We start from the raw sequence: 26180 nt of genomic DNA, 5'->3' as shown, positions 1-26180 counted from the left end.
GGGGTATCTTTTGCTCCGTTGGATGGCCCCCAGCTGCGGCACACGCACCCCCCTCAGGGTTCACACATGGATGCTGGGTCCTATGCAGATAATCATTTTCACTTTTTTTTTTGGCTATACCGTGCAGCTTGTGGGATCTTAGTTCCCTGACCAGGGATTGAACCTGTGACCTCAGCAGTGACAGTGTGGAGTCTTAACCACTGGACTGCCAGGAAAGTCCCAATCATTTTCTCTTTAGTAGCTCTCTATTTCTATTAATGTGTATTAGAAGGAAAATGATAGCGATATCTAGAACATGGGATTTGCTGTGTCTTGGAGATGGTATCCACGTGATCATGGATACCATCACAAAGCACCAGCTCCCTACACAACTGGTAGCTGTCCTTCCTTCCTGCTTCTCCACTGCCAAGAAGTCCCTATAGAGTGGGACTTGGTTTGCTGGACCCAGGGCCTGGTGCAGACAAGGGAGGGCAGTTAAAGTCTGTTCAATGACTTAATGATTGTCAAGTGCATATCATTTTGCAAAAGGGAAACTGAAGCCATTTGCACCCTCATGGTGCCTGATCTGCATGTAGGCCGGTGCCTAAGTAGGAGGGACAGAAAAACAGAAGAAGCTTTAGGAAGTGTCTGTTCTCCAGGCTCTGGCAGGCCTCATGACTATGTCATATCTTGCTGTATTTGATGTGATGTCTTTTGCAGACATCAACATTTTGCTTTTCCAACTGATTGGTAAGCTTCTTTTAAAGATGCTTGGCATAGTTTCTTGTTCATGATTGTTAATTAACCCAAGCAACCCCTCTGACTTTCTTGAAATGAGTAGAGAGATTGGGTGGGGCCCATCATCACCACTGCTCAAGGTCTTTTCTGCAGGGAAAACCAGACACCTCTTTCTGTGTTGCTTAACTTCAGATATCCAAGGAGGCTGGATTGTGTGCCCTGTACCAAATGTACACAAGGAATATAGGGTCTATTTCTTTTTCAGCCATGCTGAATTTTGACAGCAGGCACAAAGAGAGGCTATGCTCTTGCCAGGAATGGGCTGGGTTCTTGTCAGAGATGTTGTCAGTATGGAAGACCTCATCTGCCACACAAGGTTGGGGAGGCCTGGCTACCTGCTCACGTCTACAACATGGTTGCCATGTAGCTGATGGCTTAGTTTCGATAAACGCATTCAGCTGTGTTGGTGAAATCCTGAAGGTGAGGGAAAATTAATAGGAGCATCTCGACTTTGTGATTGGAGTGTATTCCTATGGCTGCTGTAACAAATGTCCACAAATTCCATGCTTTCAAACAAGACAACTGAGTTCTCTTACAGTTCTGGAGGTCTGAAGCGTGAAATGGAGCTAAAGTCAAGGTGTTGGCAGGATTATGTTCTAGAATTCTAGGAAAGAATTTGTCCCTTGTCTTTTCCAGTTTCTAGAGGTTTCCCATATCCTTCGCCTTTTGCTTTCATCGTTCCATCCTCTGTTTCCATTCTCACTTCTCTGACTTGATCCTCTCGCCACTCTTTTTCATTTACTAGGCCCCTCATGACGGCTTCCCTGGTGGCTCAGCCGGTAAAGCGTCTGCCCGCAATGCGGGAGACCTGGGTTCAATCTCTAGGTCAGGAAGATCCCCTGGAGAAACGACAACCCACTCCAGTATTCTTGCCTTGAAAATCCCATGGGTGGAGGAGCCTGGTAGGCTACAGACCACGGGGTCACAAAGAGTCGGACACGACTGAGTGAATTCACGTTCGTTTTCATGATGACATTGGGCCAGCCCAGATAATCTAGGATAATCTCCCCATCTGACAATCTTTAGTTTAATCCCATCTGCTGAGTCCCTTTTTGCCATGGAAGGTATGATATTCACAGACCCCAGGGATTAAGATGTGGACATCTTTGGGGGCCATTCGTCTGTCTACCGCTGGGAGAAATAAAAGCAGAAATACCAGAGCCAAGATAGAAGGAACTCTATGTGTGGCCAGAGAAACCTTGTGAAAACACACATTGGAGCTCATCGGTTTTTAGCTCACAGCCCTCCCACTCTATCCACTGCTCTCCAGAGAAAGACCAAAGTCCTCCTGGTGGCCTGTGAGGTCTTACATGACACCCCTCTGACCTCATCCGCTCCCGCCCGCCCTCCCTTTCACTGCATCTGCCCAGCTCTCTGTCCATTTCTAAGCCTTTTCCGGCCTCTGCATTTGCTCTTTCCGCCTCGATCCGTCTGTCCTCGGGGTTTCTCATCTCAGATCTCAGCTCAAATGTCATGCGCCCAGAGAGACCCACCTCTCCACCTCAACCAGAGTGCCTCCTCTCCCCGCCCTCCCACATGGCTGCTGGTCACTCTCCAGCTCTTGTCCTGTCTTCATGGTACGTGTGGTATCTGAAATGATTTGCTTTATTGATTCATTTCTTGCTGGTCTCCCCAGATAAGAATTTAACCTCTCGGAGACCACCAACAGGGTGGGCCTTGCCCACTTTTGGGTCCCCAGCTCTGAACACCCTGTTCAGGCATTTTGTAGGTGCCCAGAATGGGTCACTGTGTGCCCGGCAGGACTGGTCAGAGCAGAGCCGGCAGGGCGAAGGGGGGAGGGCAGCCCTGCCCGCCTGGACAGCCAGGAGAAGGCGGGAAAAGGAGGCGGGAAAAACCAGCAAACAAGCCCTGCGGGTGGGTAGGGTGGGGAGCGCTGGAGGGCCTTGGCGCAAGGAAACGGAGCTGGGGAGACCAGGCCGGTCATCTGGGTGCAGGAGGTCTCCTGGGAGATACCCCCAAATTCTCCTGCATAATTTACACAGATTCCAGTCTTCCTGCCCAACTGGTCAGTGCATGCCTGGTAAGAGGGGCTGAAAGAACAGACTTAGGAGGTCAGGGGTGTGTACCCTGGGGGTGATCCTTAGGGTTCATGGAGAGCACCCATGATGTGGGGGCCCAGGTCCCGCCACCGGCCCTGTTGCACGCTGGGCGAGCCCAGCAGAGCGCGCAGGGCTGGGCGGGGCCGTGGCCCGCTGGGCGGGGGGGGGGGGGGTGGACAGAGGCGGGGGCGCCCCCCACCCCCTTTCTCGCTTCCCGCCATTGAGGCGGCCAATCACCAGGCAGGCGCCCGCCCCCGGCGCGGCCTCCTGTGGCCCCGCAACTCCCAAACGCCAAGTTTTCGCGGGAAAAAAATCAGAGCAGCTGGCAGCGCAGCGGGCAGTGGTGGCCGTCCGGGCGCTCGGGATCGCACGCACGTCTGCGCAGGGTCCTGGCCACACACGCGGCTCCTCTGCCATCCTCAGAAGGGCCAGAGCGCAAGCAGGCGAGTGGATCGTGAGCGGTCAGGCCGTTTGGGGTGCCAGCCCGGGCCAAGGCGCGGACGGGGGGAGGCGGGCCGGACTCGGCGCACCCGGCGCCTTGACTTTGCAAAACTTTCCGGGACGCTCTGCCAGCACGGGAGTACATTTCCCCCGCGCCAGGGCTACCCTACACGCGGTCTCCGGCTTTGCCCACCACCCTGCCGGCCCTTAGAAGTCGCCCCGGAAGCCCAGGCTCTGGCAGGGGCGAGCGGAACATCCTAGGCGCCCTGCGGGGGTCGCGCCGGCTCGGTGGGGGAGGGCCCGGCGAGCCGCGGGGGAGGATGTCAGGCTCCGCGCCTGCGCGCGGGGCGCCCCGCGATTCAATTGTCGCGCCCGAGCCCGATTTCGCGCGCCCTTAGTTCTCCGGGCGCGTATGGGCCAATGAGGAGCGAACAGGGCGGGGCGGCCGACCGCGGTGGAGCCAATCAGTGAGGCGGCTCAAGTGAAGGGGGCGGGACCTGGCGCGCGGGCCCTTTGGCCGTCCCGGCGGTGGGGGTGGGCGTGGGCTCGCTGGCGTGGCCCGCGCTGGCTAGCGAGAGAACAAGAGGGGCTACGGGGCCGTGCGTCGGGGTCCGGGAAACGCAGGCTGGAGCTCCGAGCGGTCGTGGGGCAGAAGTGAGTAGCGCTGCCCGCGCGGGGGTGGCCGGGACGGGGCGGCCGGTTGCCATGGCCACAGCGGGGCCCGCCGCGTCGCGCAAGCGCGCGCGCGCGGGGTTGGGGTGCGGTGGGGGTCCGCGGGCACCCGGAGTCCCGGGCTCCCGGGTCTCGAGTGGGTTCCTTCCCCTTCGGTCCCACTTAGTTGAGTTCCCTGGGACTTCGTAAGTTCCAGCCCGAGCGGGACTTCTGGGTTTCCCTCTCGCGTCAGTGTTCATCCAAGGAATGAATGAATGAATGAATGAACAAGCTCGGCCCGTTTGACTGTGTGCCCTTTTCCTTGAAATCCTGGTGTGTGGTTTTTTTTTTTTGTTTTTTTGTTTTTCCCCTGTGAAAGGCAGGGTTCGCTGACTGAGTAGCCCAAGGTGTCTTTTACTCTCCCCTAATTTCCCGTCCCTCCTCAATCCTCCACCAGTGCTACTCATTAATGCATTATCTCTTAATTCAGGGCCTGGGGCCTGGGCCAGCTGTGGCAGGCTATAGGGAATAAGGGGCTGGGAGGGCATTCCAAGAGTTACCTGGTGTCCACGGTCTGGACAATAGCAAGGATGACCCGAATATGGCACGGCCATGGTGGTGGTATTGACGGCAGAACTGACCAGGGGTCTCGCTCCCTTATCCTCGCAGCACCAGCAGGCACCATGTGGATCCAGGTTCGCACCATGGATGGGAAGGTGGCCCACACCGTGGACTCCTTGTCTAGGCTGACCAAGGTGGAGGAGCTGAGAAAGAAGATCCAGGAGCTATTCCACGTGGAGCCAGGCCTGCAGAGGCTTTTCTACCGGGGCAAGCAGGTAAACTCGCTCTGCAGGCTGCCCGCCTGCCTGCCCAGCACCTTTGTTCTTGCCTCATCCAGGCAGGGCACACACACTCCACCCCCCCCCACCCCCCTCGTCCGGTCTGCTTCTCCACAGAAACCTCCAGTGCCTGAGCGAGGAACAAAGGCTCGACTCCTAGACTGACACTCCAGGCGGGCAGCCGGGCACTCAAATCTGTTGCGTTTGGAGGTCTTTTAAACTCCCAGCCCTCCCTTTTGTGGACGCTCCCCTCAAAATAATTTCTAGAAAAAAGAAGTTGGAGGTGGCCGTTGGAGGGCTGATGAATTTCAAGGAAGAGCCTAGAATCAATACTCAGACACCCGGACGGAAGAGACCAGATTTTTCTTTGAAACACACACCAAAGGTCTACGGTCCGTTAGCACCTTACTATTTTCCGACCCCCATGGGGTTTTCTAGAAATTGGGATCAGCTTATTCAGAGTCAGAGACGGTGCTTGTTAATCAGGAATTTCCGCCACTCCTGGGCCTCCTCTCTGGCGGAGGCGGTGGGGCTGCCCCTGAATGGTGGGGTTTGTGCTTTGTGTGGGCTCAGCTGGCCCTGTTCCCTTTCTTCGAGATTCCCCACCACAGCCCCTTGTAGCCCTTGAAAATGCCCCCCACCCCTTGGCTTTATCAGCTGCCCACTTTGGAGATGCTTTCTCCAGTGACACCCCTGGGAGTTTTCATTCTTGTTGGTGTCTTCAGAGGGGACGGTAGGCCAGGCTGTGTTGGGGTGTCGCTGAGTGGGAGAAGATGGTCCCACGGAAAGTGTCCTTCCTGTCTGCTGGGGCCACCCTGGAAGGCGAGTGGCCTGTAGGGACCTCGGCGACCTCGGTATAGAGACTACCCAGGAATAAAAGTGTTCCTTTGGGCTCTGACTTTGTTGTTGTCATGTCTTAAACTGGGTGCTGCCGCCATCTGGTGTTTAAATTGAAAAATAGATGCTGTCCGCCTGGCCAGGAGTTTTTTTTCTTTTTTTTTTTTTTAGGGGCTGGGAGGATCCTGCCTGCCTCCTGGAAATGAGACCTGATGATTAATTTCTTGGGCTCAAGGCGCCCTCTGAGACCTCTCGCCTCCTTCCTGTGGGAGATATGAGGACTTGAATGTCTTAACAATCTGAGTTAACGTGCCCCGCCTGGGGAAGGGAAGCTGGGGAACTTACTCACTGTGGTCACGTGCGCTGTGCGGCTGGAGAAAAGGCAGGGCTGGGAGTGGTGCTTCCCTGGGATGCGATCTCTGGGGAGCGGAGCCTCTTTGCTGCCACCTCCAACAGAGGCTCATTTTTGGGGATGTCCACACTGATTTCAGTTTGCCCCCCAGTCTTTGTGTTCAGCAAAAGGTCCTTCTGCTGAATTTCTGAAGACCTCCCATGGACACGGGCTAAACAGTTCGTGGCATCATGCAAAGGCAGATAGGATCGAATCCTTACATTGAAGGCAGTGACTATTTCTGAATGCCTGCTGTGGGCTTGGGCGCCATGCACTTTAATTTTTACATTCAAAAACATGCAGAGAAGTCGAAAGAGCCATGAACGCCTAAACACCTACCCGCGGCTTTTATCACTGACATCACACAGCTGTCTTTGCCTCTATCCGTCCACCAGCCCATCTTATTTTGGGAGATGCATTGCAGAGAAAGTTCCAGTTCATGTCACCAGTAGACCCTCCAGCTGGCCAGTCCTTAACTAGAGTACAGTTTTTGTTTGTAGCTCCTGTTTCTTCTGAGGAAATTTGCATACAGTGAGAAATACATCCTAAGCAGATGGTTTGGCATGTTTACCAATGCGTACATTCGTGTAACCAAACCCCTCTCTTCCTGCATGGGCAACATGGCAACTGATCCATACCAAAGTCTTGGTATTGCCTGTGTGAGTTTTAAAGCCTGATGATAAGCAGTGTACCTCTAATCCTTAGGTTTGTTTGTCTGTCTGTCTTCTCATAGTGCCGCTTTTGAAGATCTCAGAAGGTTCCTTGTTCCTGAGTAACCTCCTCTAACCGCTGTTCATCCCCTTCCCCATGCTCAACTGGGCCAATGCGTAGTCAGTTCTGTCTTCCGGGTGAGGAAGCCAGGCCTCAGAGTGATGCAATTTCCTCAGGGTTGCGCGACCAGGAAGTGGCCCGGTCTCAGGGAGGTGTGGACAGTGCCAGGCGAGTGGGGCACAAAAGACACCTTGAAGCAAGTCAGGTCTGCAAACAGACCGGGCTAATCACCGTAGGAGGCTGTGCAGCCTCCAGCGGGTGTGAGAGAGCTGTTGTTTTTATAGAATGTTCTAGAGAGTGTCCAAGATTCCTTCCCTCCCCCACTTTTTTTTAAAGAAACAGGGCATCGCATGCAGTCCCAAGTCTGCGGTAAGGTCACTCGAGCCAATAAAGCAGAACCAAGCAGAGTCTGTCTTCAGGATATGGGAGGGTCCCGTGGCGAGCTAGCTTAGGCTGAATAGGTTGGCGGTTATGTCGTTTGATTGGCGGAAATGCAGGGAGCTGGATGGGGGAAGGGACCCCGGGCGGCTGGCCCAGCCTGGGCAAGGGTGAGAGGCGTCTGGTGCTTCTTTCTTTGTCTTTTTTTTTGGCTGCCCAGAAAAATCACAATAGCTGTCATTGATGGTGCTGGTAACGGTGCTCAGACGCAATGCTTGGGCCTAATCGTCCCAAGTGCCTCGCCAGTTTTTCTGGCCGGGGACAGTCTGTGCTTTGCAGTCAGATGGGGCTAACTGTAGGCCCACAGCGTGTACTTGGTGGGATTCAGTGAGGTCACGGATGCGCGGTGGGGGCTGAGCTTCCCTCCTGGTTCACAGTAAAGGGGCAATAAACCATTTAGTGCAGGACCTCCCCTTGGGCACTGCTGACGTCAGGGCCTGATTGTCCTCCATGGGGGGTTCATCCCCCAGCAGTATGGGGTGTGGAGCAGCATCTCGGTCCCGCTCACTTGAAGCCAGGAGCACCCCCTTACCCCCCCGCCCCCCGTCATAAAGTCCACAGGGTCCCCAGACATTGCCAAGTGCCCCCTGGGGGCAAAGTTGCTCCCAGCTGAGACGAGAACTAATTATTTAGTCGGTGATTTACTATAGGAGAGCTGTCTGAAGGATCAGGTGAAATGGCATCCTGGGAGTGGCCTTCCGAGGGTCACTCTTGTCGCAGTGCCCCGCCAGATGGCCCTGCCCTGCTGGGCCTTCTCTGAAGGTCTGCCCCTTTTCCCAAAGGACAGAGTCATTCGGTAAATTGGATAGCCCTTGCTGAGACCTGTCCTTCTGGCTGCAGGAGGGAAGGTCCCTTCCTTCCTTCTCCCCCAAACACCCTCCCCGCAGCTGGAGACATGCCTTTCAGGTTGGGGTTTAGCAAACTCTTTCTGTTAAGGACCCAGTGGAAACCATTTGCGGTTGGGCAGTCTGTCCACTCACCTCTGCCACTGAAGCCAGGAATAGATCCAGAGCCCAAAGGAGTGGGCATGTCCTGATTTGAGTCCTGGTAGAACTTTATTTACCAAACGGTTAGTGGGAACTGTCCCGCTGGCTGAGGTGTGGCAGTTACATGCAGGCTTCCTCCCGGGGTGCAGATCCGGGTTGTGCTGTGGGATGTGCTGGACTGAGTACCCAGGGCGCGGTGGGTGCTGCAGGTGTCCCTCCAGGGCATGGGTGTCACACTGTTTGGACTCAGCACCGCTTCCACCCCTCAAAGCAATGGAGGACCCCAGAGAGCACTGTGGACGTGGATCATGTGTATCAGTTTTTGTCCTGTTAGAATTCGGAATTGGAGAAAAATTGGTTGTTATTCAGTTGCTCAGTCGTGTCCAACTCTGCAACCCCACGGAGCAAGAGAAAACACACATGTATGTTTCTTTAGGCATTGGAATGGTGGCGTCAGCCCACACCGCACAGGCTCCATGCCCCTGGAAGGTCATGAGGCTGGCCAGTGACATCACAGTGTCATGACAGGGTAGGTAGCCTGGGCCTCACAGACCCCCGAAATGGAAATGCCACTCCAGGGCATGACCTGGGCTGTGGCCAGCGGGGGGGTCATAGGGCAGAGTTCACTTGTCAGGACTGATTGGTGGACAGTCTGGGTCATGCCTGTACACCCACCTCTCCCCCGCACAGCGGGAAGCGTGTTCCTCTGCCACGGCCTGAATCATACCTTTTCCTCCTTCCTCCATCTCTGTCTGTCCATCTGTCTGGCTTGAACCCCACGTTGCTGGGGAGGCCTGGAGTCTTAGATGGGACTGTGGGGGCTGGGACGGACTACAGCTGCAGGAAGGGTCTTTATAGAGGCTCCTGGCCTCTTCCTGCTGGAGGTCCCCCTTGACCAGAGGTTCACAGGCTGTGGTCTGGTTTATGACCTCTCCACCTCTCCCCAGTCCAGGAGAACCACCCCTTGCCAGACCCAGGGTCATGTATTTCCTGTGCTCTGAGCAGCACTCATACATACCTCAAAAGTGTCCCCCCAGTGCCCCAGGGGGACAGAAAGTGGGCAGCTCTGAATCTAGGCTTCTGGGAGGAAGCTCCGTTGTCAGATGGCCTCTGTGTTTATTTCATTTACTGCCATGTGCATGCCCAGAATTCCCCAAGTCCAGGAAGCTTCTGGTTTAAAAGAGGGATGTGATCTAAACGCCGCCGGCAGCTTGGCCTTTACACCTGAATGTGCCCCAGACCACGTGTCTTGTGTTTTACTACAGGCAGTTTAATCCCTGGTGGCTCAGTGGTAAAGAACCTGCCTACAATGCAGGAGACTTGGGTTTGATCCCTAGGTCAGGAAGATCCCCTGGAGAAGGAAATAGCAACCCATTCCGCTGTTCTTGCCTCGGAAATCCCATGGACAGAGGAGCCTGGCGGGCTGCAGTCCATGGGGTTGCACACAGCTGGACACAACTGAGCGACTGCACTACCACCCCAGGCAGCTTAAGGGATTTTCACCTGCCATTCTGGTTGTACAGGATTCTGACTGCATGTTTAATTTTTAACACGAGAATCTGCAACCTAAGATTCAGCTTGCCATTCAGTTTGAATAGCTTTCATTTTTTGAATTTTCTAAAATATTATTTTATTCCAGTATAGTTGATTATCAGTGGTGTTACAACGTTGTGTTGAAATGTCATCAGTCCTGTCCAACTCTTTGCGACCCCATGAACTGCAGCCCACCAAACTTCTCTGTCCATAGAATTTTCCAGGAAAAAATAATTGGAGTTGGTGGCCATTTCTTTCAGGGGATTTTCCTAACCCAGGGATTAAACCTGAGTCTCGTGCATTGCAGGCAGAGTCTTTACCATATGAGCCACCAGGGATTTAAACTGTGTGTTAATTTCACCTTTTTTTTCACTTATTGCCACGTGGCATATGGGATCTTAGTTTCTCCACCAGGAGCTGAACCCATGCTCTCTGCATTGGAAGCTTGGCGTCTTAACCACAGGACAGGTAGGGAAGTCCCTTGTATAGCTTTTATCAACGCTGTTAGCCTCAGTTGGAGTTTTAGGATCTTTGAAGAAACCCCGGGCTTGGCGTGTCCATATCCTCACTGGGTCCAGCCCCACTCCCTGCTGTGTACAACTTGAGGCTAGCAGGGTTGGGGAGGGGGGCATCCGACACACACCCTTTCGTCATAGCAAGTGGTTGTGCAAGCACCTTCCTGCCCACTGCGGGGCCTGTCTGGAACCTTCCAGAAGTGGTCCTCTGAAGCCGTCAAGACCAGTCTGCATTCCATCCTGGAGGTGGAGCCTCGGGCTAGCGTGGCCCAGCGTGCGGCCTCCCCAGTGCCCAGCCCGCCTGATTGCACCTCTGCCTGCTGCACTCTTGCACCAGGAGGGGTGTGTGTGTGTGTGTGTGTATGTGTCTGGGTCTGTGTGTGTGGGCCCCTCCCGTCCATCTAGCTTCCTGACCCATCATAGATGGCCCCATCAGTATTCCTCCTGCCGCCTTTAGCTGCAGCCCTCAGCCAGGTCCTGATCTTCCCCCCAGCCCGCTTGCCCTGCGCACTCCCAGCTGCCTTTCTGCTCCCGCCCCCAGCTCTGCCACCCTGGCTGCCGCTGGGCCTCCATCCTGGCGCTCCTTGTAGGACAGAAGTCCAACCATATGCCCCCTACTGGCCCCACTGCCTCTCCCCCGTCCTGGCGTTTCCGTTTATTAGTTCTCGTCCTCTGAAACCACCCTTGCTTCCCCTGACGTGTGTGGGAAGCGCCTCTACTCTCCTGCATTTAGCTGTCATGTGCAGCTGTGTCCTGTGTCTCTAGGAATGAGCCGCTGCTTGGCTGGCAAATGATGCTGCCCTGAGCATGGTAAGCACCAGGCTACCTGTGTCTAGCTCAGTGGTTCTCCCTAGGGGCTGTTTGGCCCTGTTGGGGCTCTGGGCAGTGTCTGGAGACATCAGTTGTCACAACTAGGGGGGTTCCTGACATCAAGTTGGGGCAGCAGGAATTCTGCTCCACCTCCCCACAGAGAGGATGATCAGGGTCGGGGTGTTTACTGTCCGCAGTGGTGAGGGGGGGTCTGCCTAACTGTGCAGGTGCTGGGCGCCAGGTGCTGCCTCTCCTCATCATCCTTTTTAATGATATTTTAATGACGTTCTGCTGGTTTCCTTGTCATAATGATGCTGGGGACACACATTTCTCCACCTTTTTTTTTAAAAAAAACTAATAAACTTTAGTTTTTAGAGCAGTTTTAGGTTCACAGATTTAAGAGGAAGGTTCAGAAATTTCTCATATACCCCACCCCGCCACCTGTCTCCTGCCAGATAGCGCATTTGGTATAACTGAGAAACCTATGTTGACTTTTTCATTTTGGCCTTGCCATGTGGCTTGGGGATCTTAGTTCACCGACCAGGAATTGAACCTGTGCCCCTGCAGTGAAAACGCAGAGTCTTAACCACTGGCCTGCCAGGGATGTCCCTTCTCTCCTTTTTAGGGATGAGTAACATCCCAGCGTGAGGATGACCTCAGTGTGGTGTTGGTCTGCCCATCAGTCTGTGGACCCTGGGCTGTGACAACGCGTGTGTGTCCCCTCTCCCTGCTGTCACTCCGTGTAGGAGGGCTGGCGCTGTCTCACTGTCTGACCCCCTGTGGCAGCCAGGCAGGGCAAGGCATATCAGAGGCTCTTGCTGGGCTTTGGGTGAGCAGGCAGCATGGGCCTGGCTGTGCAGGGTGGGCTTCAGGGGGCTCCCGGTGGCCTCTGCAGCAAGTGTGTTCATATGTGCCTTTCTGGGGGAGAGGGATTCTCAGCCATCCTGTTCCCAGGTTTGTGATGAATAAAGATTAACAACCACTACCTGGAACATGCCCTCCCCATGACCCCAGGTGCTGTTTGCATATTAATGGCAATCGGCCCTTTGAACCAGCAGCTTCCGGTTAAAAATTGGGAAGGAGGGAAAGTTGACTTTTGCGTGTTCTTCCTTTTGTTTCTTTTTTTAAAAATTTAGTTGTCTTGGCTGTGCTGGGTCTTCATTGCTGCATGGCCTTTTCTCTAGTTGGGGTGAGCGGCAGCTATTCTCTAGCTGCAGAGCTCTGGCTTCGTTGCTGTGGCTTTTGAGGAGCAGGGCTCTAGGAATGAAGGCTCAGTAGTTGTGGCTCACGGGCTTAGTTGCTCTGAGGCACATGGGATCTTCCCAGGGACCGAACCCTGCGTTGGCAGGTGGATTCTTTACCACTGAGCCACCAGGGAGGTCCTGTCCTTCCTTCCTTGAGGGCACTGCTTCTGAACCAGGGGACACTGGGTGATGTTGGAGGCCCTCCGTGGTTGTCACAACTGGGGTGCTCCCAGCATCCAGAGGGTGGGGGGAAGGGAGCTGCTCCTGTGGTGTCCATGATAGCCCCCTGCTCCACCCCTCCAGAGCAATCAGAGATCAGCAGAGCCTGCTTCAGGGTGTTCTGGATCCCGAGGGCTGAGGGTCCTTGTTGGGTGTTGGTGGGGTGCTCTGGGGCAGTTGCTTACGGAAAAGTAACTCCCAGCACAAAGACTTTTGTGCCCTAGGGATGTGCTCTGAAGCCAAACCCCTTCACGTACCTGGTGAGTCACCCGGTGCCAATGGATCATAGAGCCCTGCTGGCTCCTAGCCTCCCCATCAGTGAGTGCCTAGTGCGGGTGGAAATAACAGAAAGGTGTTCTCTCTGGGGGCCATCCTGGGCATTCCCAGCACCCCCACCTTGTCAAGACAACCAGAAATGTCCCTGCAGCATCGTCCCGGGGGCAGGTCACTCTCCCTGAGAGCCAGGGGTACAGGCAGTGCTTGTTGATTGTAACAAAAGTTCCAAACGACATAAAGTATTGAAACCTCCTCCGATACCTGATGTGTGGCCGTGGCCCAGCGGGGTTAGGCCACATGCTTCTGGGGACACCCCCCGTGTGGCAGCTGGCGTCCTCATTGGAAAGGGCTTCAGGTGACCTTGTCCCCAGGAGCTGGCAGGCCTCAGCCAGGGCGGGTGTGGTCCATCACCCCCCCACCCCCCAGTGAGCTCCCTCGCCTGGTGACCTTGGCCTGCGTCCCTGCAGATGGAGGACGGCCACACGCTGTTTGACTACGACGTCCGCCTGAACGACACCATCCAGCTCCTGGTCCGGCAGAGCCTTGTGCTGCCCGTCCCTGTTCCCAGCAGCAGCAGTGGCAGCAAGGAGAGGGACTCTGAGCTCTCGGACACAGACTCTGGCTGCGGCCTGGCCCAGAGCGAGTCGGACAAGTCCTCCAACAGCGGCGAGGCCGCCAACGAGCCAGAAGGGAAGGCAGATGAGGACGAGTGTGACGAGACGGAGCTGGGCCTCTACAAGGTGGGGCTCATGCATCGCTGTCCCCATGCCGCCCCCGATCCCCGTGGCTGGACAGCCCCCTCATCCTGCCCTATGTCCTCACAGTCCCTTGGTGGAAACATCAGTGCTCAGGGGTTCCTTCTCCGCCCCTAAAGCAGAACCCTGTAACTGGACCTGCGAGTATCTTCCCTGTGGTCCTCGCAGGGGCCGTCTTAAGTTCTGATCCGCTGCCCTCCTCCCCTTAAGACCATGACCCTTCTCAGATTTCCCCGAGGCCAAATGAGAGCTTCCTTCCCCGGCAGGTCGGCGAGTACGTGGACGCGAGGGACACAAATATGGGCGCGTGGTTCGAGGCCAAGGTCATCAGGGTGACAAGGAAGGCTCAGGCTCACGACCAGCCCAGCAGCTCCAGCTCAGAGCCAGAGGACGACATCATCTATCACGTGAAATATGATGAGTGAGTGTTCTCGGGGTGGGCCCCGGGACAGCAGCGGCTCCGAAGACCTGGTGTTTGGAGTTGCTTGGGTGGTGATGTCCCCTCCCTCCTTCGTAGGAATTCAGAGTGTTTATGGAACACTTAGCATGTGGCAAGCCCTGTGATGGGCCCGGGGAGTTCCCGTCTGTGAACACAGAGGGGCTCTGAGTTGGCTTGGCAGCCATAAGCACATGCCGCAGGCTGGGCGACTTCAGCATTAGGCCTGTATCTTCTCACGGTCCTGGAGGCTGCAAGTCCGAGCTCAGCGTGCTGGCAGGGTCACCTCCTGGTGAGGGCTCTCCTCCTGGCTTGGACACAGCCATCTTCTCACTGTATCCTCACGTGGCCTTTCCTTTGAGTTTGGGGAGAGAGAGAGAGAGAGCTCTGGTGTCTTCTCTAATAAGAACACCAGTCCTATTAGATTAGAGCCCTGTCCTTATGAGCTCCTTTAACTGATTACAGCCTGGGCTTCCCTGGTGGCTCAGATGGTAAAGAATCTGCCTACAGTGTGGAGACCTGGGTTTGATCCCTGGGTTGGGAAGATCCCCTGGAGAAGGGAATGGCAACCCACTCCAGTATTCTTGCCTGAAGAATCCTGTGGACAGAGGAGCCTGGCGGGCTACAGTCCATGGGGGTCACAAAGAATTGGACACGACTTAGTGACTAAACAATAACAACCTCTAAGGGCCCTGTCTGCAGATACAGTCACAGTGGATGTTAGGGCTTCAGAATGTGTATGTGGGGGATGCCGTTTGTAACAGAAGGCAAGCCTCCCTGCCTATAGGGAGCTCATGTTGTATGAGGGTGCTAGGGCTTCATCTGTTTCCCTCCAGAGTCTCTTACTGCCCACACCAGGTTCTGGCACATTCTAAGCTTAGCTCTAAAAATTATTGGAGTAATTGGATGAGTGAAAGGCAGTAGGTGCCAGATTCCCATCCTCTTGGTCAGGGTTCACAAGCTTCCACCCTCAGGCCAGACCTGGCCCACATCCTGTTTTTGACGATGAAGCTTTATTGAAACACCCCAGCTCCCATTGTTTACATCTTGTCTGTGACTGCTCTTGTGGTAATAGCCGAGTTGAGTGTTCACAGCAGGCACCTTGCAGCTCACAAAGCTCTAAGTATTGACTGTCTAGTCCTTGGCAACCCTTGTTGTGCATGCTAAGTTGCCTTAGTCGTGTCCAGCCCTTTGCAACCCTGTGGACTGCAGCTCTCCAGGCTCCTCTGTCCATGGGATTTCCCCAGACAAAAGTACTAGAGTGGGTTACCATTTCTTTTCCAGGGGATTTTCCCCACCCAGGGGTCGAACCCATGTCTCTTATGTCTCTTGCATTGGCAGGCAGGTTCCTTACCACTAGCACCCCTTGGACAACCCTTGTTCTTGGCGCTTTATTAGCAAAAATAATGAACACCAGGCTAACCAGCTCATCACAGTAAAGTTGGGATCGTCCCCGCTCTAGGCTGAGGCTAAACTTTGTTGCTAATAGGATATGCTTTTATTTTATTTTTTTAAATTTAATTTATTTTAAAATAGCTTTTGCTAGAGTATAGCTGCTTTACAGTGTTAGGTTTTTAAAAATTTTTTACTTATTTATCTTTTGTTAATTTTTATTGGTGTTTTGTTGCTTTACAATGTTGTGTTACTTAGAATATGCTGCTGCTGCTGCTGCTGCTAAGTCGCTTCAGTCGTGTCCGACTCTGTGTGACCCCATAGACGGCAGCCCACCAGGCTCCCCCGTCCCTGGGATTCTCCAGGCAAGAACACTGGAGTGGGTTACCATTTCCTTCTCCAATGCATGAGAGTGAAAACTGAAAGTGAAGTCGCTCAGTTGTGTCCGACCCTCAGCGACCCCATGGACTGCAGCCTACCAGGCTCCCCCAATTGTCTTATGCCTTTTTTTGGGCCACTTGGAATTCCTGTATATCCAGAACAATGACTTCCTATTTTTTTTTTAATATAATGTCTATCCCTCTACAAAAGTCACCATCAACACACATGTATGGAAAAAAGTTTTCCGTCCCCTGATTTCCTTCTGTCTTGCTTTCCTATGGCTGCTCTACAAAGTATTGCTGCTGTTGCTGGAATAGTGTATCGTCTCATGGTCCTAGAGGCCGTAAGTCCAAAACCAAGGTGGTGACAAGGCTGAGACCCTCCTGGAACCTGGAGGGGAGAGTCCTTTGTGCCTCTTCCAGCGGGACTGGCTGTCCTGGCTTGTGGCTGTGTTCCCCCTCCTGCCTCTGCCTCCTCTTGTTGCATTGCTCTCCTCTGTCTGCCTCTCATCCATCAGTCACGAGGTTTAGGACCATTCTTCTCTATCAGGACCTGATCTTAACTTCTCCTGTCTGCAACAATCCTATTTCCAGGTTGAGCAATGTCCCTAAATGAGCAGGGTGCGTGGCATGCTAAGCCACTTCAGTCGTGTCCAACTCTCTACGACCCTGTGGACTGCAGCCCACCAGGCTTCTCTGTCCATGGGATTCTCCAGGCGAGAATACTGGAGTGGGTTGCCAGTTCCTTCTCCAGGGGATCTTCCTGGTACAGGAATCGAACCCCCATCTCTTCTGTCTCTTGCATTGGCAGGCAGGGTCTTTACTGCTAATGTCACCATCTTGGAAGCCCCTATTTCCAGATTAGGTGCCAATAAGCACCACTTGTCAGGGTGCCAGGGGTTAGGATCCCAATGTAGCTTTTTTTTCCCCCCCTGGCTCTAATGCCTCATGAGCTGAGGTGGAGCTGCTTTAATAAGAGTGGAAATAAAGTGCACAGTAAATGTAATGCACTTGAATCATCCTCAAATCATCCTCAAACCACCCATGCCTTCCTGGTCCATGAAAAAACTGTCTTCCACGAAACCAGTCCCTGGTGCTGCAAAGGCTGGTGGCTGCTGTGACACATTGGAACGTGTCACTGTGCCTGTGTGTTATTAACACCAACAGATGAGCTCTCTGGGAGGGGCCTTTCTGGATTGCTGTGACGAGCGTAACTCAAACCTGCACACTGGGTGGCCCTCTCCGCCTGGCTTCTCTCTCTGCCGGTGATGGAGTGAGGCCTGCTGGTGCCTGAGGTCTGAGCTCAGGGCTCTCCCCTGCAGCTACCCAGAGAACGGAGTGGTCCAGATGACCTCACAGAACGTCCGGGCTCGGGCCCGACACACCATCAAGTGGGAGGACCTGCAGGTGGGCCAGGTGGTCATGGTCAACTACAACCCAGACCTCCCCAAGGACCGCGGCTTCTGGTATGACGCCGAGATCCTGCGGAAACGTGAGACCAGGACGGCGCGGGAGCTGCATGCCAACGTCAGGATCGGGTGAGTCTGCCCGGCCTCCGCCTTCTCCCCGGGCCCTCTATGCCCAACCTGCGGAACTGTCACTGGGGCCCTGGCAGAGATTTCAGACTTCCTTGTCCTTGTATACTTGTCATTTTGAATTTGGCAAACAGGTGAAAAAATGTGGCCAAGTCCGGAAAGTACTGAAGGCCGCACTTAATATTCTCCCTTCTCCTGTTCCCTGGTCATGCAGTTCTCCTGTCTGGAGACATGGCTGGTCCCAGCACCTTCCCGGGTCACGTGTGTGCACAGACAGGCAAGAACATAGCCAGAACCACACACTCCTACCCAGGGTGCCCTTCACATCAGGGGTCAACAGGCTGTTGGCCACAGGCCAGAGCTGGCCCCTAGCTCTGACAGGCAAATAAAGTTTTATTGGCACTGAGCCACGCCCATCTGTTCACTGCTTCACTGTGGCTGCTCCATGTTAGGAGGGCGCCCAGAAGAGAGCTGGGTGGCTGCCCACAAAGCTGAAAATATTTACTGCCAGGCCCTTTGCAGAACATATTTGCTGAACCCTGCCTACCAGGCTTCTCTGTGTATGTGTAGAAAGCTTAACATCTTTACCATTTTAATGTTTTTCTTGACTTATTTGGCCTCACTGGGTCTCTGTTGCTGTGTGTGGGCTTTTTCTGGTTGCGGCGAGTGGTGGGGGGTAGGGGGCATGGCGTTGCGTGGGCTTCCCATTGCAGTGGCCTCTCTTGTTGTGGAGCACAGGCTCTAGAGTGTGCGCGCTCCCGGGAGTTATGCCGCACAGACTTAGCTGTCCCGCAGCATGTGGGATCTTTCCCAACCACGGATCAAACCCACGTCCCCTACATTGACAGGTGGATTCTTAACCACTGGACCACCAGGGAAGTACTTAACACCTTAACCACCTTAAAGCGCACAGTTCAGTGGCATTAAGCATATTCATATTGTTGGGGCAACCATCCCCACCCCCACCAACATCCATCTCCAGAACTTTCTCATCTTCCCAAACTGAAACTCTGTCCCCTTGAAACACTGAATGCCCCAGCCCCTCCCCTACCACTGGCCCCCACCACCGACTTTCAGTATCTGTGAATCTGACTCCTAGGGACCTCACATAAGTGTAATCATACACTATGTGTCTTTCTGTGTCTGGCTTTTTTCTCAAGGTCCATACATGTTGCACGGTGAACCTTTCTTGGTGGTTGAATAATACTCCACTGTACATGTTGTATACAAGACATGAGTGGAGGCAACTGTCTTGAGCACAGGCACAGCGAGTGCAGAGGCCCTGGGGCAGGACCATTCTTGGTGTCTTTGTGGCCTCTTGAGGAGGCCAGTGGGCTAGCGGGGAGAGAGGGAGGAGGAAGCGCTTAGGCCATGGCTGGGAGGGGTGCAGAGTGCTGTGCACTCTCTGCTGCTGGCAGCTCCTGGAGCCTGAGAGCACGGAGTAAGTGTTAAGTGTCAGTCGCTCAGTTGTGTCTGACTCTGCAACCCCATGGACCATAACCCGCCAGGCTCTTCTGTCCGTGAAATTCTGCAGGCAGAAATACTGGAGTGGCTTGCCATTCCCTTGTCCAGGGGATCTTCCCAACCCAGCAGTCGAACCCAGGTCTCCTTCATTGCAGCCGAACTCTTTACTATCTGAGCCACCACAGAAAAGCACAGATGCCACCTGTAATTAGAATCATCACTCAGGCAACCGAGCTGGGACTTGACTGCAGGGGGCAGCAGGAAGATGGGGGGAGGCTGATGGGGGCAAGGTCCAGGCATCAGCCCTGGTGCAGTGACATGATTGTTAAAAAAGAAAATAACCTGCTTTTTGTTTCCTTGCTTAGAATGTTGGTTTCTTGTTTTCTATTTCTTTGACTTCTGCTCTCATCTTTAAAACAAAAAGTATATATTGAGTTTGTTAGTTATGGCTGAGATAGGTGACATATTAGCTCCCTGACCAGGGATCGAATCTATGCCCCCTGCAGCGGAAGCCTGAAGTCTTAACCCCTCCCAGGGAGTTCCCTGCTGCCACCTTTATCATTTTCTCCTTCTTTGGGGTTGACTTTTTCTAGTCTTTTTGAGGTAGCAACTTGGATTATTAAAAGTCTGATGTAAGCATTTCAGTGCTGCAGATTTCCCTGTCAGCGCTGCCTTACCTGCTTGCCACATACTTGGCTGTATTGTTTTTCTTTTTATTCAGTTACCTCTGTTTTTACAATTTCCTTTGACACTTCCTCTTTGGCTCCTGGCTTATTGAGAAATATATGGAGTTTTTAACTCTCAAGTGTTTAGAGATTTTTTGCATTGTCTTTCTGTTGTTGATTTCCAGTTTGACTTTTTTACGGTCAAGGAACATACACTGTATGATTCCAGTCCTTGTCGAGGTTTGTTTTATGGTTCAGAGTGGGGTCTGTCTTGGTGAATATTGCACAGTTCTTTTAAAAAAAAAAAAGTATATTCTGTAGTTGGGGCAAATGTTCTGTTTATGACAGTTAGACCGTGTCAGCTGATTGTGTTGTTCGCATCTTCTAACTCCTGCTGATGTTCAGCCTAGTACTTCTGTCATGTGCTGAGGGGGCTGTCCCGGTGTTCACCTGTAACTGGATTTGTCTGTTTCACCTGTCAGCTTCAGAATTGTGAGGATCTGTTGTTTGATGTGGACATACTCATGTGTGTTATCTTTCTGTTCCTAATGTAATGTCTGTCTTTGTCTCCAGTAATTTCCTTTGCTCTGAAGTCTACTTTACCTGAGATATATATATATGTGAATTGACACACTTAAAAAAAAAAAAAAGTAAATGAGGAGTTCCGTGGTGGTCCAGTGGTTAAGACTCTTGTTTCTACTGCAGGGGGCCTGGGTTTGATCCCTGGTTAGGGAACTAAGATCCTACAAACCACACAGAATGGCCATAAGTGAATGAATGAATATGCATGGTGTATCTCCACCACTATGGCTGAATTTGGAGTTTCTCATAAACAGTAGTTTAGTTCAGTTCAGTTGCTCAGTCGTGTCCGACTCTTTGCGACCCTATAAATTGCAGCACACCAGGCCTCCCTGTCCATCACCAACGCCTGGAGTTCACTCAAACTCACGTCCATCGAGTCAGTGATGCCATCCAGCCATCTCACCCTCTGTTGTCCCCTTCTCCTCCTGCCCCCAATCCCTCCCAGCATCAGAGTCTTTTCCAATGAGTCAACTCTTCACATGAGGTGGCCGAAGTACTGGAGTTTCAGCTTTAGCATCAGTCCTTCCAATAAACACCCAGGACTGATCTCCTTTAGAATGGACTGATTGGATCTCCTTGCAGTCCAAGGGACTCTCAAGAGTTTTCTCCAACACCACAGTTCAAAAGCATCAATTCTTCGGTGCTCAGCTTTCTTCACAGTCCAACTCTCGCATCCATACATGACCACTGGAAAAACCATAGCCTTGACTAGACGGACCTTTCTTGGCAAAGTAATGTCTCTGCTTTTGAATATGCTATCCAGGTTGGTCATAACTTTCCTTCCAAGGAGTAAGCGTCTTTTAATTTCATGGCTGCAATCACCATCTGCAGTGATTTTGGAGCCCCCCAAAATAAAGTCTGACACTGTTTCCACTGTTTCCCCATCTATTTGCCATGAAGTGATGGGACCAGATGCCATGATCTTTTTCTGAACGTTGAGTTTAAGCCAACTTTTTCACTCTCCTCTTTCACTTTCATCAAGAGGCTAATTAGTTCCTCTTCGCTTTCTGCCATAATGGTGGTATCATCTGCATATCTGAGGTTATTGATATTTCTCCCGGCAGTCTTGATTCCAGCTTGTGCTTCATCCAGCCCAGAGTTTCTCATGATGTACTCTGCATATAAGTTAAATAAGCAGGGTGACAATATACAGTCTTGACATACTCTTTTTCCTGTTTGGAACCAGTCTGTTGTTCCATGTCCAGTTCTAACTGTTGCTTCCTGACGTGCATATAGGTTTCTCAAGAGGCAGGTCAGATGGTCTGGTATTCCCATCTCTTTCAGAATTTTCCACAGTTGATTGTGATCCACACAGTCAAAGGCTTTGGCATAGTCAATAAAGCAGAAATGGATGTTTTTCTGGAACTTGCTTGCTTTTTCGATGATCCAGCAGATGTTGGCAATTTGACCTCTGGTTCCTCTGCCTTTTCTAAAACCAGCTTGAACATCTGGAAGTTCACGGTTCACGTATTGCTGAAGCCTGGCTTGGAGAATTTTGAGCATTACTTTACTGGCGTGTGAGATGAGTGCAATTGTGCGGTAGTTTGAGCATTCTTTGGCATTGCCTTTCTTTGGGATTGGAATGAAAACTGACCTTTTCTACTCCTGTGGGCACAGCTGAGTTTTCCAAATTTGCTGGCATATTGAGTACAGCACTTTCACAGCATCATCTTTCAGGATTTGAAATAGCTCAACTGGAATTCCATCACCTCCACTAGCTTTGTTCATAGTGGTGCTTTCTAAGGCCCACTTGACTTCACATTCCAGGATGTCTGGCTCTAGGTGAGTGATCATACCATCGTGATTATCCGAGTCGTGAAGATCTTTTTTGTACAGTTCTTCCGTGTATTCTTGCCACCTCTTCTTAATATCTTCTGCTTCTGTTAGGTCCGTACCATTTCTGTCCATTATCGAACCCATCTTTGCATAAGCAGTATATAGTTGGGTCATTTTTTTTTTAATCCACTTTATCAAGTCTGCATTTTCCGTGGCATGTGTTATGTTTTCTGGCCATTATTTACATATTTTTTAGGCTGCAACACACAGCATGTGGGATCTTAGTTCCCCAACTAGGGATTGAACTCATGCCCCCTGCAGTGGAAGTTTGGACTCTTAACCACTGCACCCCCAGGGAAGTCTACCACTTGGCATACATTATTGAACCTTGAACAACTAGGGGATTAGAGGCACCAACCTCTGTGCAGTTGAGAATCCAAGCATAACTTACAGTCCATCGTCCCATTTCTCTGGTTCCATCATATCTGTGGTTCCTCGTGTGAGGATTCAACCAAGTGGGGATTGTATGGTACTGTAGCATTTATTATTGGGAAAAATCCACTTATAACCAGATTCATGAAGTTCCAATTCATGTTGGCCAGGGATCAACAGTGTCTTGCCCATTACACATTTAAGGTGATTATTGGTATGTTAGGGCTCGTGTGCCGCTCCGTCATGTCCGACTCTATGGACTGTAGCCCGCCAGGCTCCTCTGTCCGTGGGCTTTCCTAGGCAAGAACACTGGAGTGGGTTGCCATTTCTTTCTCCAGGGCATCTTCCCCACCCAGGGGTCTCAGTGTGTCCTGCACTGCAGGTGGATTCTTTGCCACTGAGTCATCAGAGCTTGAGCCTGTCATTTTGTTGCTTGTTTTCTGTTTGTTTCCCCATTTTCTTTTTCCTGTGTCTCTTATCCTGCCCTTCCTGTGGGTTATGTAAGCATGTTTCAGGGTTCTGTCTTGATTTATTGATGGTCTTTTGGAATGTATTGCTTTGCACAGTTTTCTAAGTGGTTTCTCTGGATTCTGTCATAGAAGCCTGTGACATACCAGTGTCTCTGTTACCACTTTGAGGGAAGTGTGGAAATCTTTCATGCCCTTACATTCCTTTACACTCACTGCGTTGAGTGTCAGACAATGTCTTGATTTCTGTCATCATATATGATTTATGATACATAAAGAAAGAACATAATCTACGCACAAAGAACATAATCTACGGTACATAGCCATGTTTCTGCCCTTTCTGTTGTCTGTCTTCCTTTTTCCTCCCAGATGCCTTCCTTTGTAATTTTCTGTCTACTTGAAAAACTTTCCTTCATTATTCTATAAAGGAGTATCAGCTAGCAACATTCTTTTAATTTTCCTTCACCTGAGAATGTAACCACCCCATTAAATTGAAGTAATTCCCAATCATCGTTTCATTGTGTCTGTTAATACTTCTGAGTATATTTCTTTAAAATGACTCTTTTACAGAAAGTTTTAATGCTATTATTACACCAGAAAATTTAATTTCTTAACATCTATCCAGTCATTGTTCTGTCTGCCAGTTGGCTCACATTTAGAAAAAAATAATTTGTTTGTTTAAGCTGTAAGTAATGTCCACAGATTTCAGGTAGGTTGGTAGATCTGTTTCTTTTACAAATATTTGTATTTGCTTATTTCGTTGGCTGTGCCAGGCCATAGTTGTGGCATGTGAGCTCTTAGTTGCAGCAGGCGGGATCTTTAGTTGCGGCCTGTGGAATCTAGTTCCCTGACCAGGGATGGAACCCGGCCCCGCCCCTGCATTGGGAGCTTGGAGTCTTAGCCACTGGACCACCAGGGAAATCCGCAGTAGATCGTTCAGTCTCCTTTATCTTAGGTTTCCTGTCTTTTTGTTTTTCCCTCCTTTTCCTTGTTTGTTGAGGAGGCTGGGTTGTTTGTCACATAAAATCTGCAGAGTCTGGATTCCCCACCAACATCCTCCTGGTGTCATTTCCTCTGTTCCTCTGTCCCCGCGTTCCCCGTGAAGTGGTGGGTAGATCTGGACGTGTGCCATCTGGCCTTGCAGTCACGAGTCACATGCTGCCAAGCGCTTGAAATGTGGCCAGGAGCCACTGAGATATGCTGTGAGTGTAAAATATACCCAGGATTTCAAAACCTCAGTGCTGAGAAAGAGTGTAAACTAGTGATTGTTAATCATTCCTTAACATTCATTGCACATTGAAATGGTATTTTGTATACATTGGGTTACATTTGTTGTTGTTCAGTTGCTAAGTCGTGTCTGCCACTGCAGCATACCAGGCTCCTCTGTCCTTCACCATCTCCTGGGGTTTGCTCAAACTCATGTCGGTTGAGTCAGTGATGCTATCTAACCATCTCATCTTCTGCCCTCTTCTCCTTTTGCCTTTAGTCTTTCCCAGCATCAGGGTCTTTCCCAATGAGTCGGGTCTTTGCATCAGGTGTTCAAAGTATTGGCACTTCAGCTTCAACGTCGGTCCTTCCAATGAATATTAAGGGTTGATTGCCTTTAGGATTGACTGGTTTGATCTCCTTGCAGTCCAAGGCACTCTCAAGAGTCTTCTCCAACACAATTCAAAAGCAGCAGTTCTTCAGTGCTCAGCCTTCTTTGTGGTCCAGCTCTCACATTTGTACGTGACTGTGGGAAAAACCGTCACTTTGACTATATGGACCTCTGTCGGCAAAGTGATGTCTCTGCTTTTAAATACGATGTCTTGGTTTGTCATAGCTTTCCTTCCAAGGAGCACATTCAAACTGATGCCATCTACTTTTTACTATTTAAATGTGGTTCTTGGTGGTGGGATGATCCGATGGATGCAGTCAGATGGTCTGATGGAAGCAGTGAGATGATCCCTGGGGTCGTTTTAACCTAGAGGAGTTTTTGTAATTTTTTAAAAATTTTGTTTTTTTGATCAGAACGTGCTTTATAGTTTTTGCCTATTGAGCCTTGTTTAGTGGGCCTTGCCTCTTAGTGGGCCTCACCTCCCAAAGGTTAAAAATTATTCTCTCAAATGCATCACATAATGAAATTCTGGCTTGTTTGCTGTTTTCACCTTGTTCTTGATTTGGTAGGACTTGAATTTGCGAGGGTAGTAGCTAGGCGAGTTCACAGGGCCTTGGTAAAGCCTCTTCTCCGATATAATTAGAATCAGAGCCATTCGTGGGCTCTGAGAACATGTCCAAGTGGCCGGGTCTTTTGGGGTCTTCGGTGGGACCAGCCCGCTGGTCGTCCTAACAGGCCCGTTCTCTCGTAGGGGTGATTCTCTCAACGACTGTCGGATTGTCTTCGTGGACGAAGTTTTCAAGATCGAGCGTCCGGGCGAGGGGAACCCCATGGTGGAAAACCCGATGAGAAGTGAGTTCTGATCCAGCCCCTCTGTGCTGGGTTTAGGGTTGGTGCAGGGGTGGGAGTCATGCCTGAGCTGACACTGCAGCCCACATCCAAGGAAGAGCAGGCCCTCCCGCAAACACTGTAAAGCCCCTCTGTCCTGTGTGTGTGATGGGGTGTAGGGTGGCGGGGGGGGCGCTGCCAGAGCTAATCCCATCCCCTGCTTCCCGGGATGCAGGGAAGAGCAGGCCCTCCCGCAAACACTGTAAAGCCCCTCCGTGCTGTGTGTGTGATGGGGTGTGTGGGGGCGGGTGGGGCGCTGCCAGAGCTGATCCCATCCCCTGCTTCCCGGGATGCAGGGAAGAGCGGGCCCTCCTGCAAACACTGTAAGGACGATGAGCGGAAGCTCTGCCGCATGTGTGCCTGCCACATGTGTGGGGGCAAGCAGGACCCTGACAAGCAGCTGATGTGCGACGAGTGCGACATGGCCTTCCACATCTACTGCTTGCGCCCACCGCTCAGCAGCGTGCCCCCTGAGGAGGAGTGGTGAGTGCCCCCGGGTGGCCGAGGCGACGGAGATGTGGGATCCTTCCCATGTGGCCCGGCCCTGGCTCACTGTGGGGAGGGAGGCACTGCGGGCCGGAGGCGGGAGCGGGCGTCTCAGGCCTGGAGTGGGAGAGTCGTGATGCGCAGCTCTGGTGTGAGAGCCTGGGAGTGCTAACAGAGGTGGCTGTTGTTTGCCCCACCCCTGCCCTCCTGGTGGAGACAGGGAACTGAGTCCTTGGCAGTGAGTAGGTGCCGTTGAACCGCCCTTCTTGTTGGCTGCGTGGGGGCTGGTCTTGGCTTCACCATGGGGGGCACTGCTGTTACCAGTGGGAGGGGTCAGTGTCTGCTGCCCACCAAGGGGGCCACTCGCCCCATGTGGCCACCGAGCTCTTCCAGTGTGGCCCGTGGGACCGAGGGAGTGGATTTCTTATGTCGAGTTCGTGAATTTAAGTTGAAGCCGTTCCCCACCTCCCCACTTCTGTGCAGTCTTGTCTGTGCAGGAAGGCAGGGGGCTGGGCATGCGGCCTCGGGCAGGGGGTG

At 52.1% G+C, this 26180-nt stretch overlaps 1 protein-coding gene across 1 annotated transcript in view; it reads left to right on the top strand.

The window, feature by feature from the left end:
• Positions 1-4519: 4519 nt before the first annotated feature.
• The window catches only part of UHRF1 (ubiquitin like with PHD and ring finger domains 1), a 32589-nt gene continuing 10928 nt past the window's right edge, over positions 4520-26180 (top strand). Inside the window, exons 1-6 of the mRNA XM_052643752.1 lie at positions 4520-4765; positions 13256-13528; positions 13810-13964; positions 17074-17289; positions 25021-25121; positions 25454-25640. Coding sequence (XP_052499712.1) covers positions 4520-4765; positions 13256-13528; positions 13810-13964; positions 17074-17289; positions 25021-25121; positions 25454-25640 — 1178 coding nt within the window. The remainder of the gene's footprint in view (positions 4766-13255; positions 13529-13809; positions 13965-17073; positions 17290-25020; positions 25122-25453; positions 25641-26180) is intronic.

This window comes from Budorcas taxicolor, chromosome 7 (assembly GCF_023091745.1).
Source record: "Budorcas taxicolor isolate Tak-1 chromosome 7, Takin1.1, whole genome shotgun sequence".
NCBI classification, from domain to species: domain Eukaryota; kingdom Metazoa; phylum Chordata; class Mammalia; order Artiodactyla; family Bovidae; genus Budorcas; species Budorcas taxicolor.
Note: the sequence above shows the minus strand (reverse complement) of the source record. Positions and strands in the feature narration are given on the sequence as shown.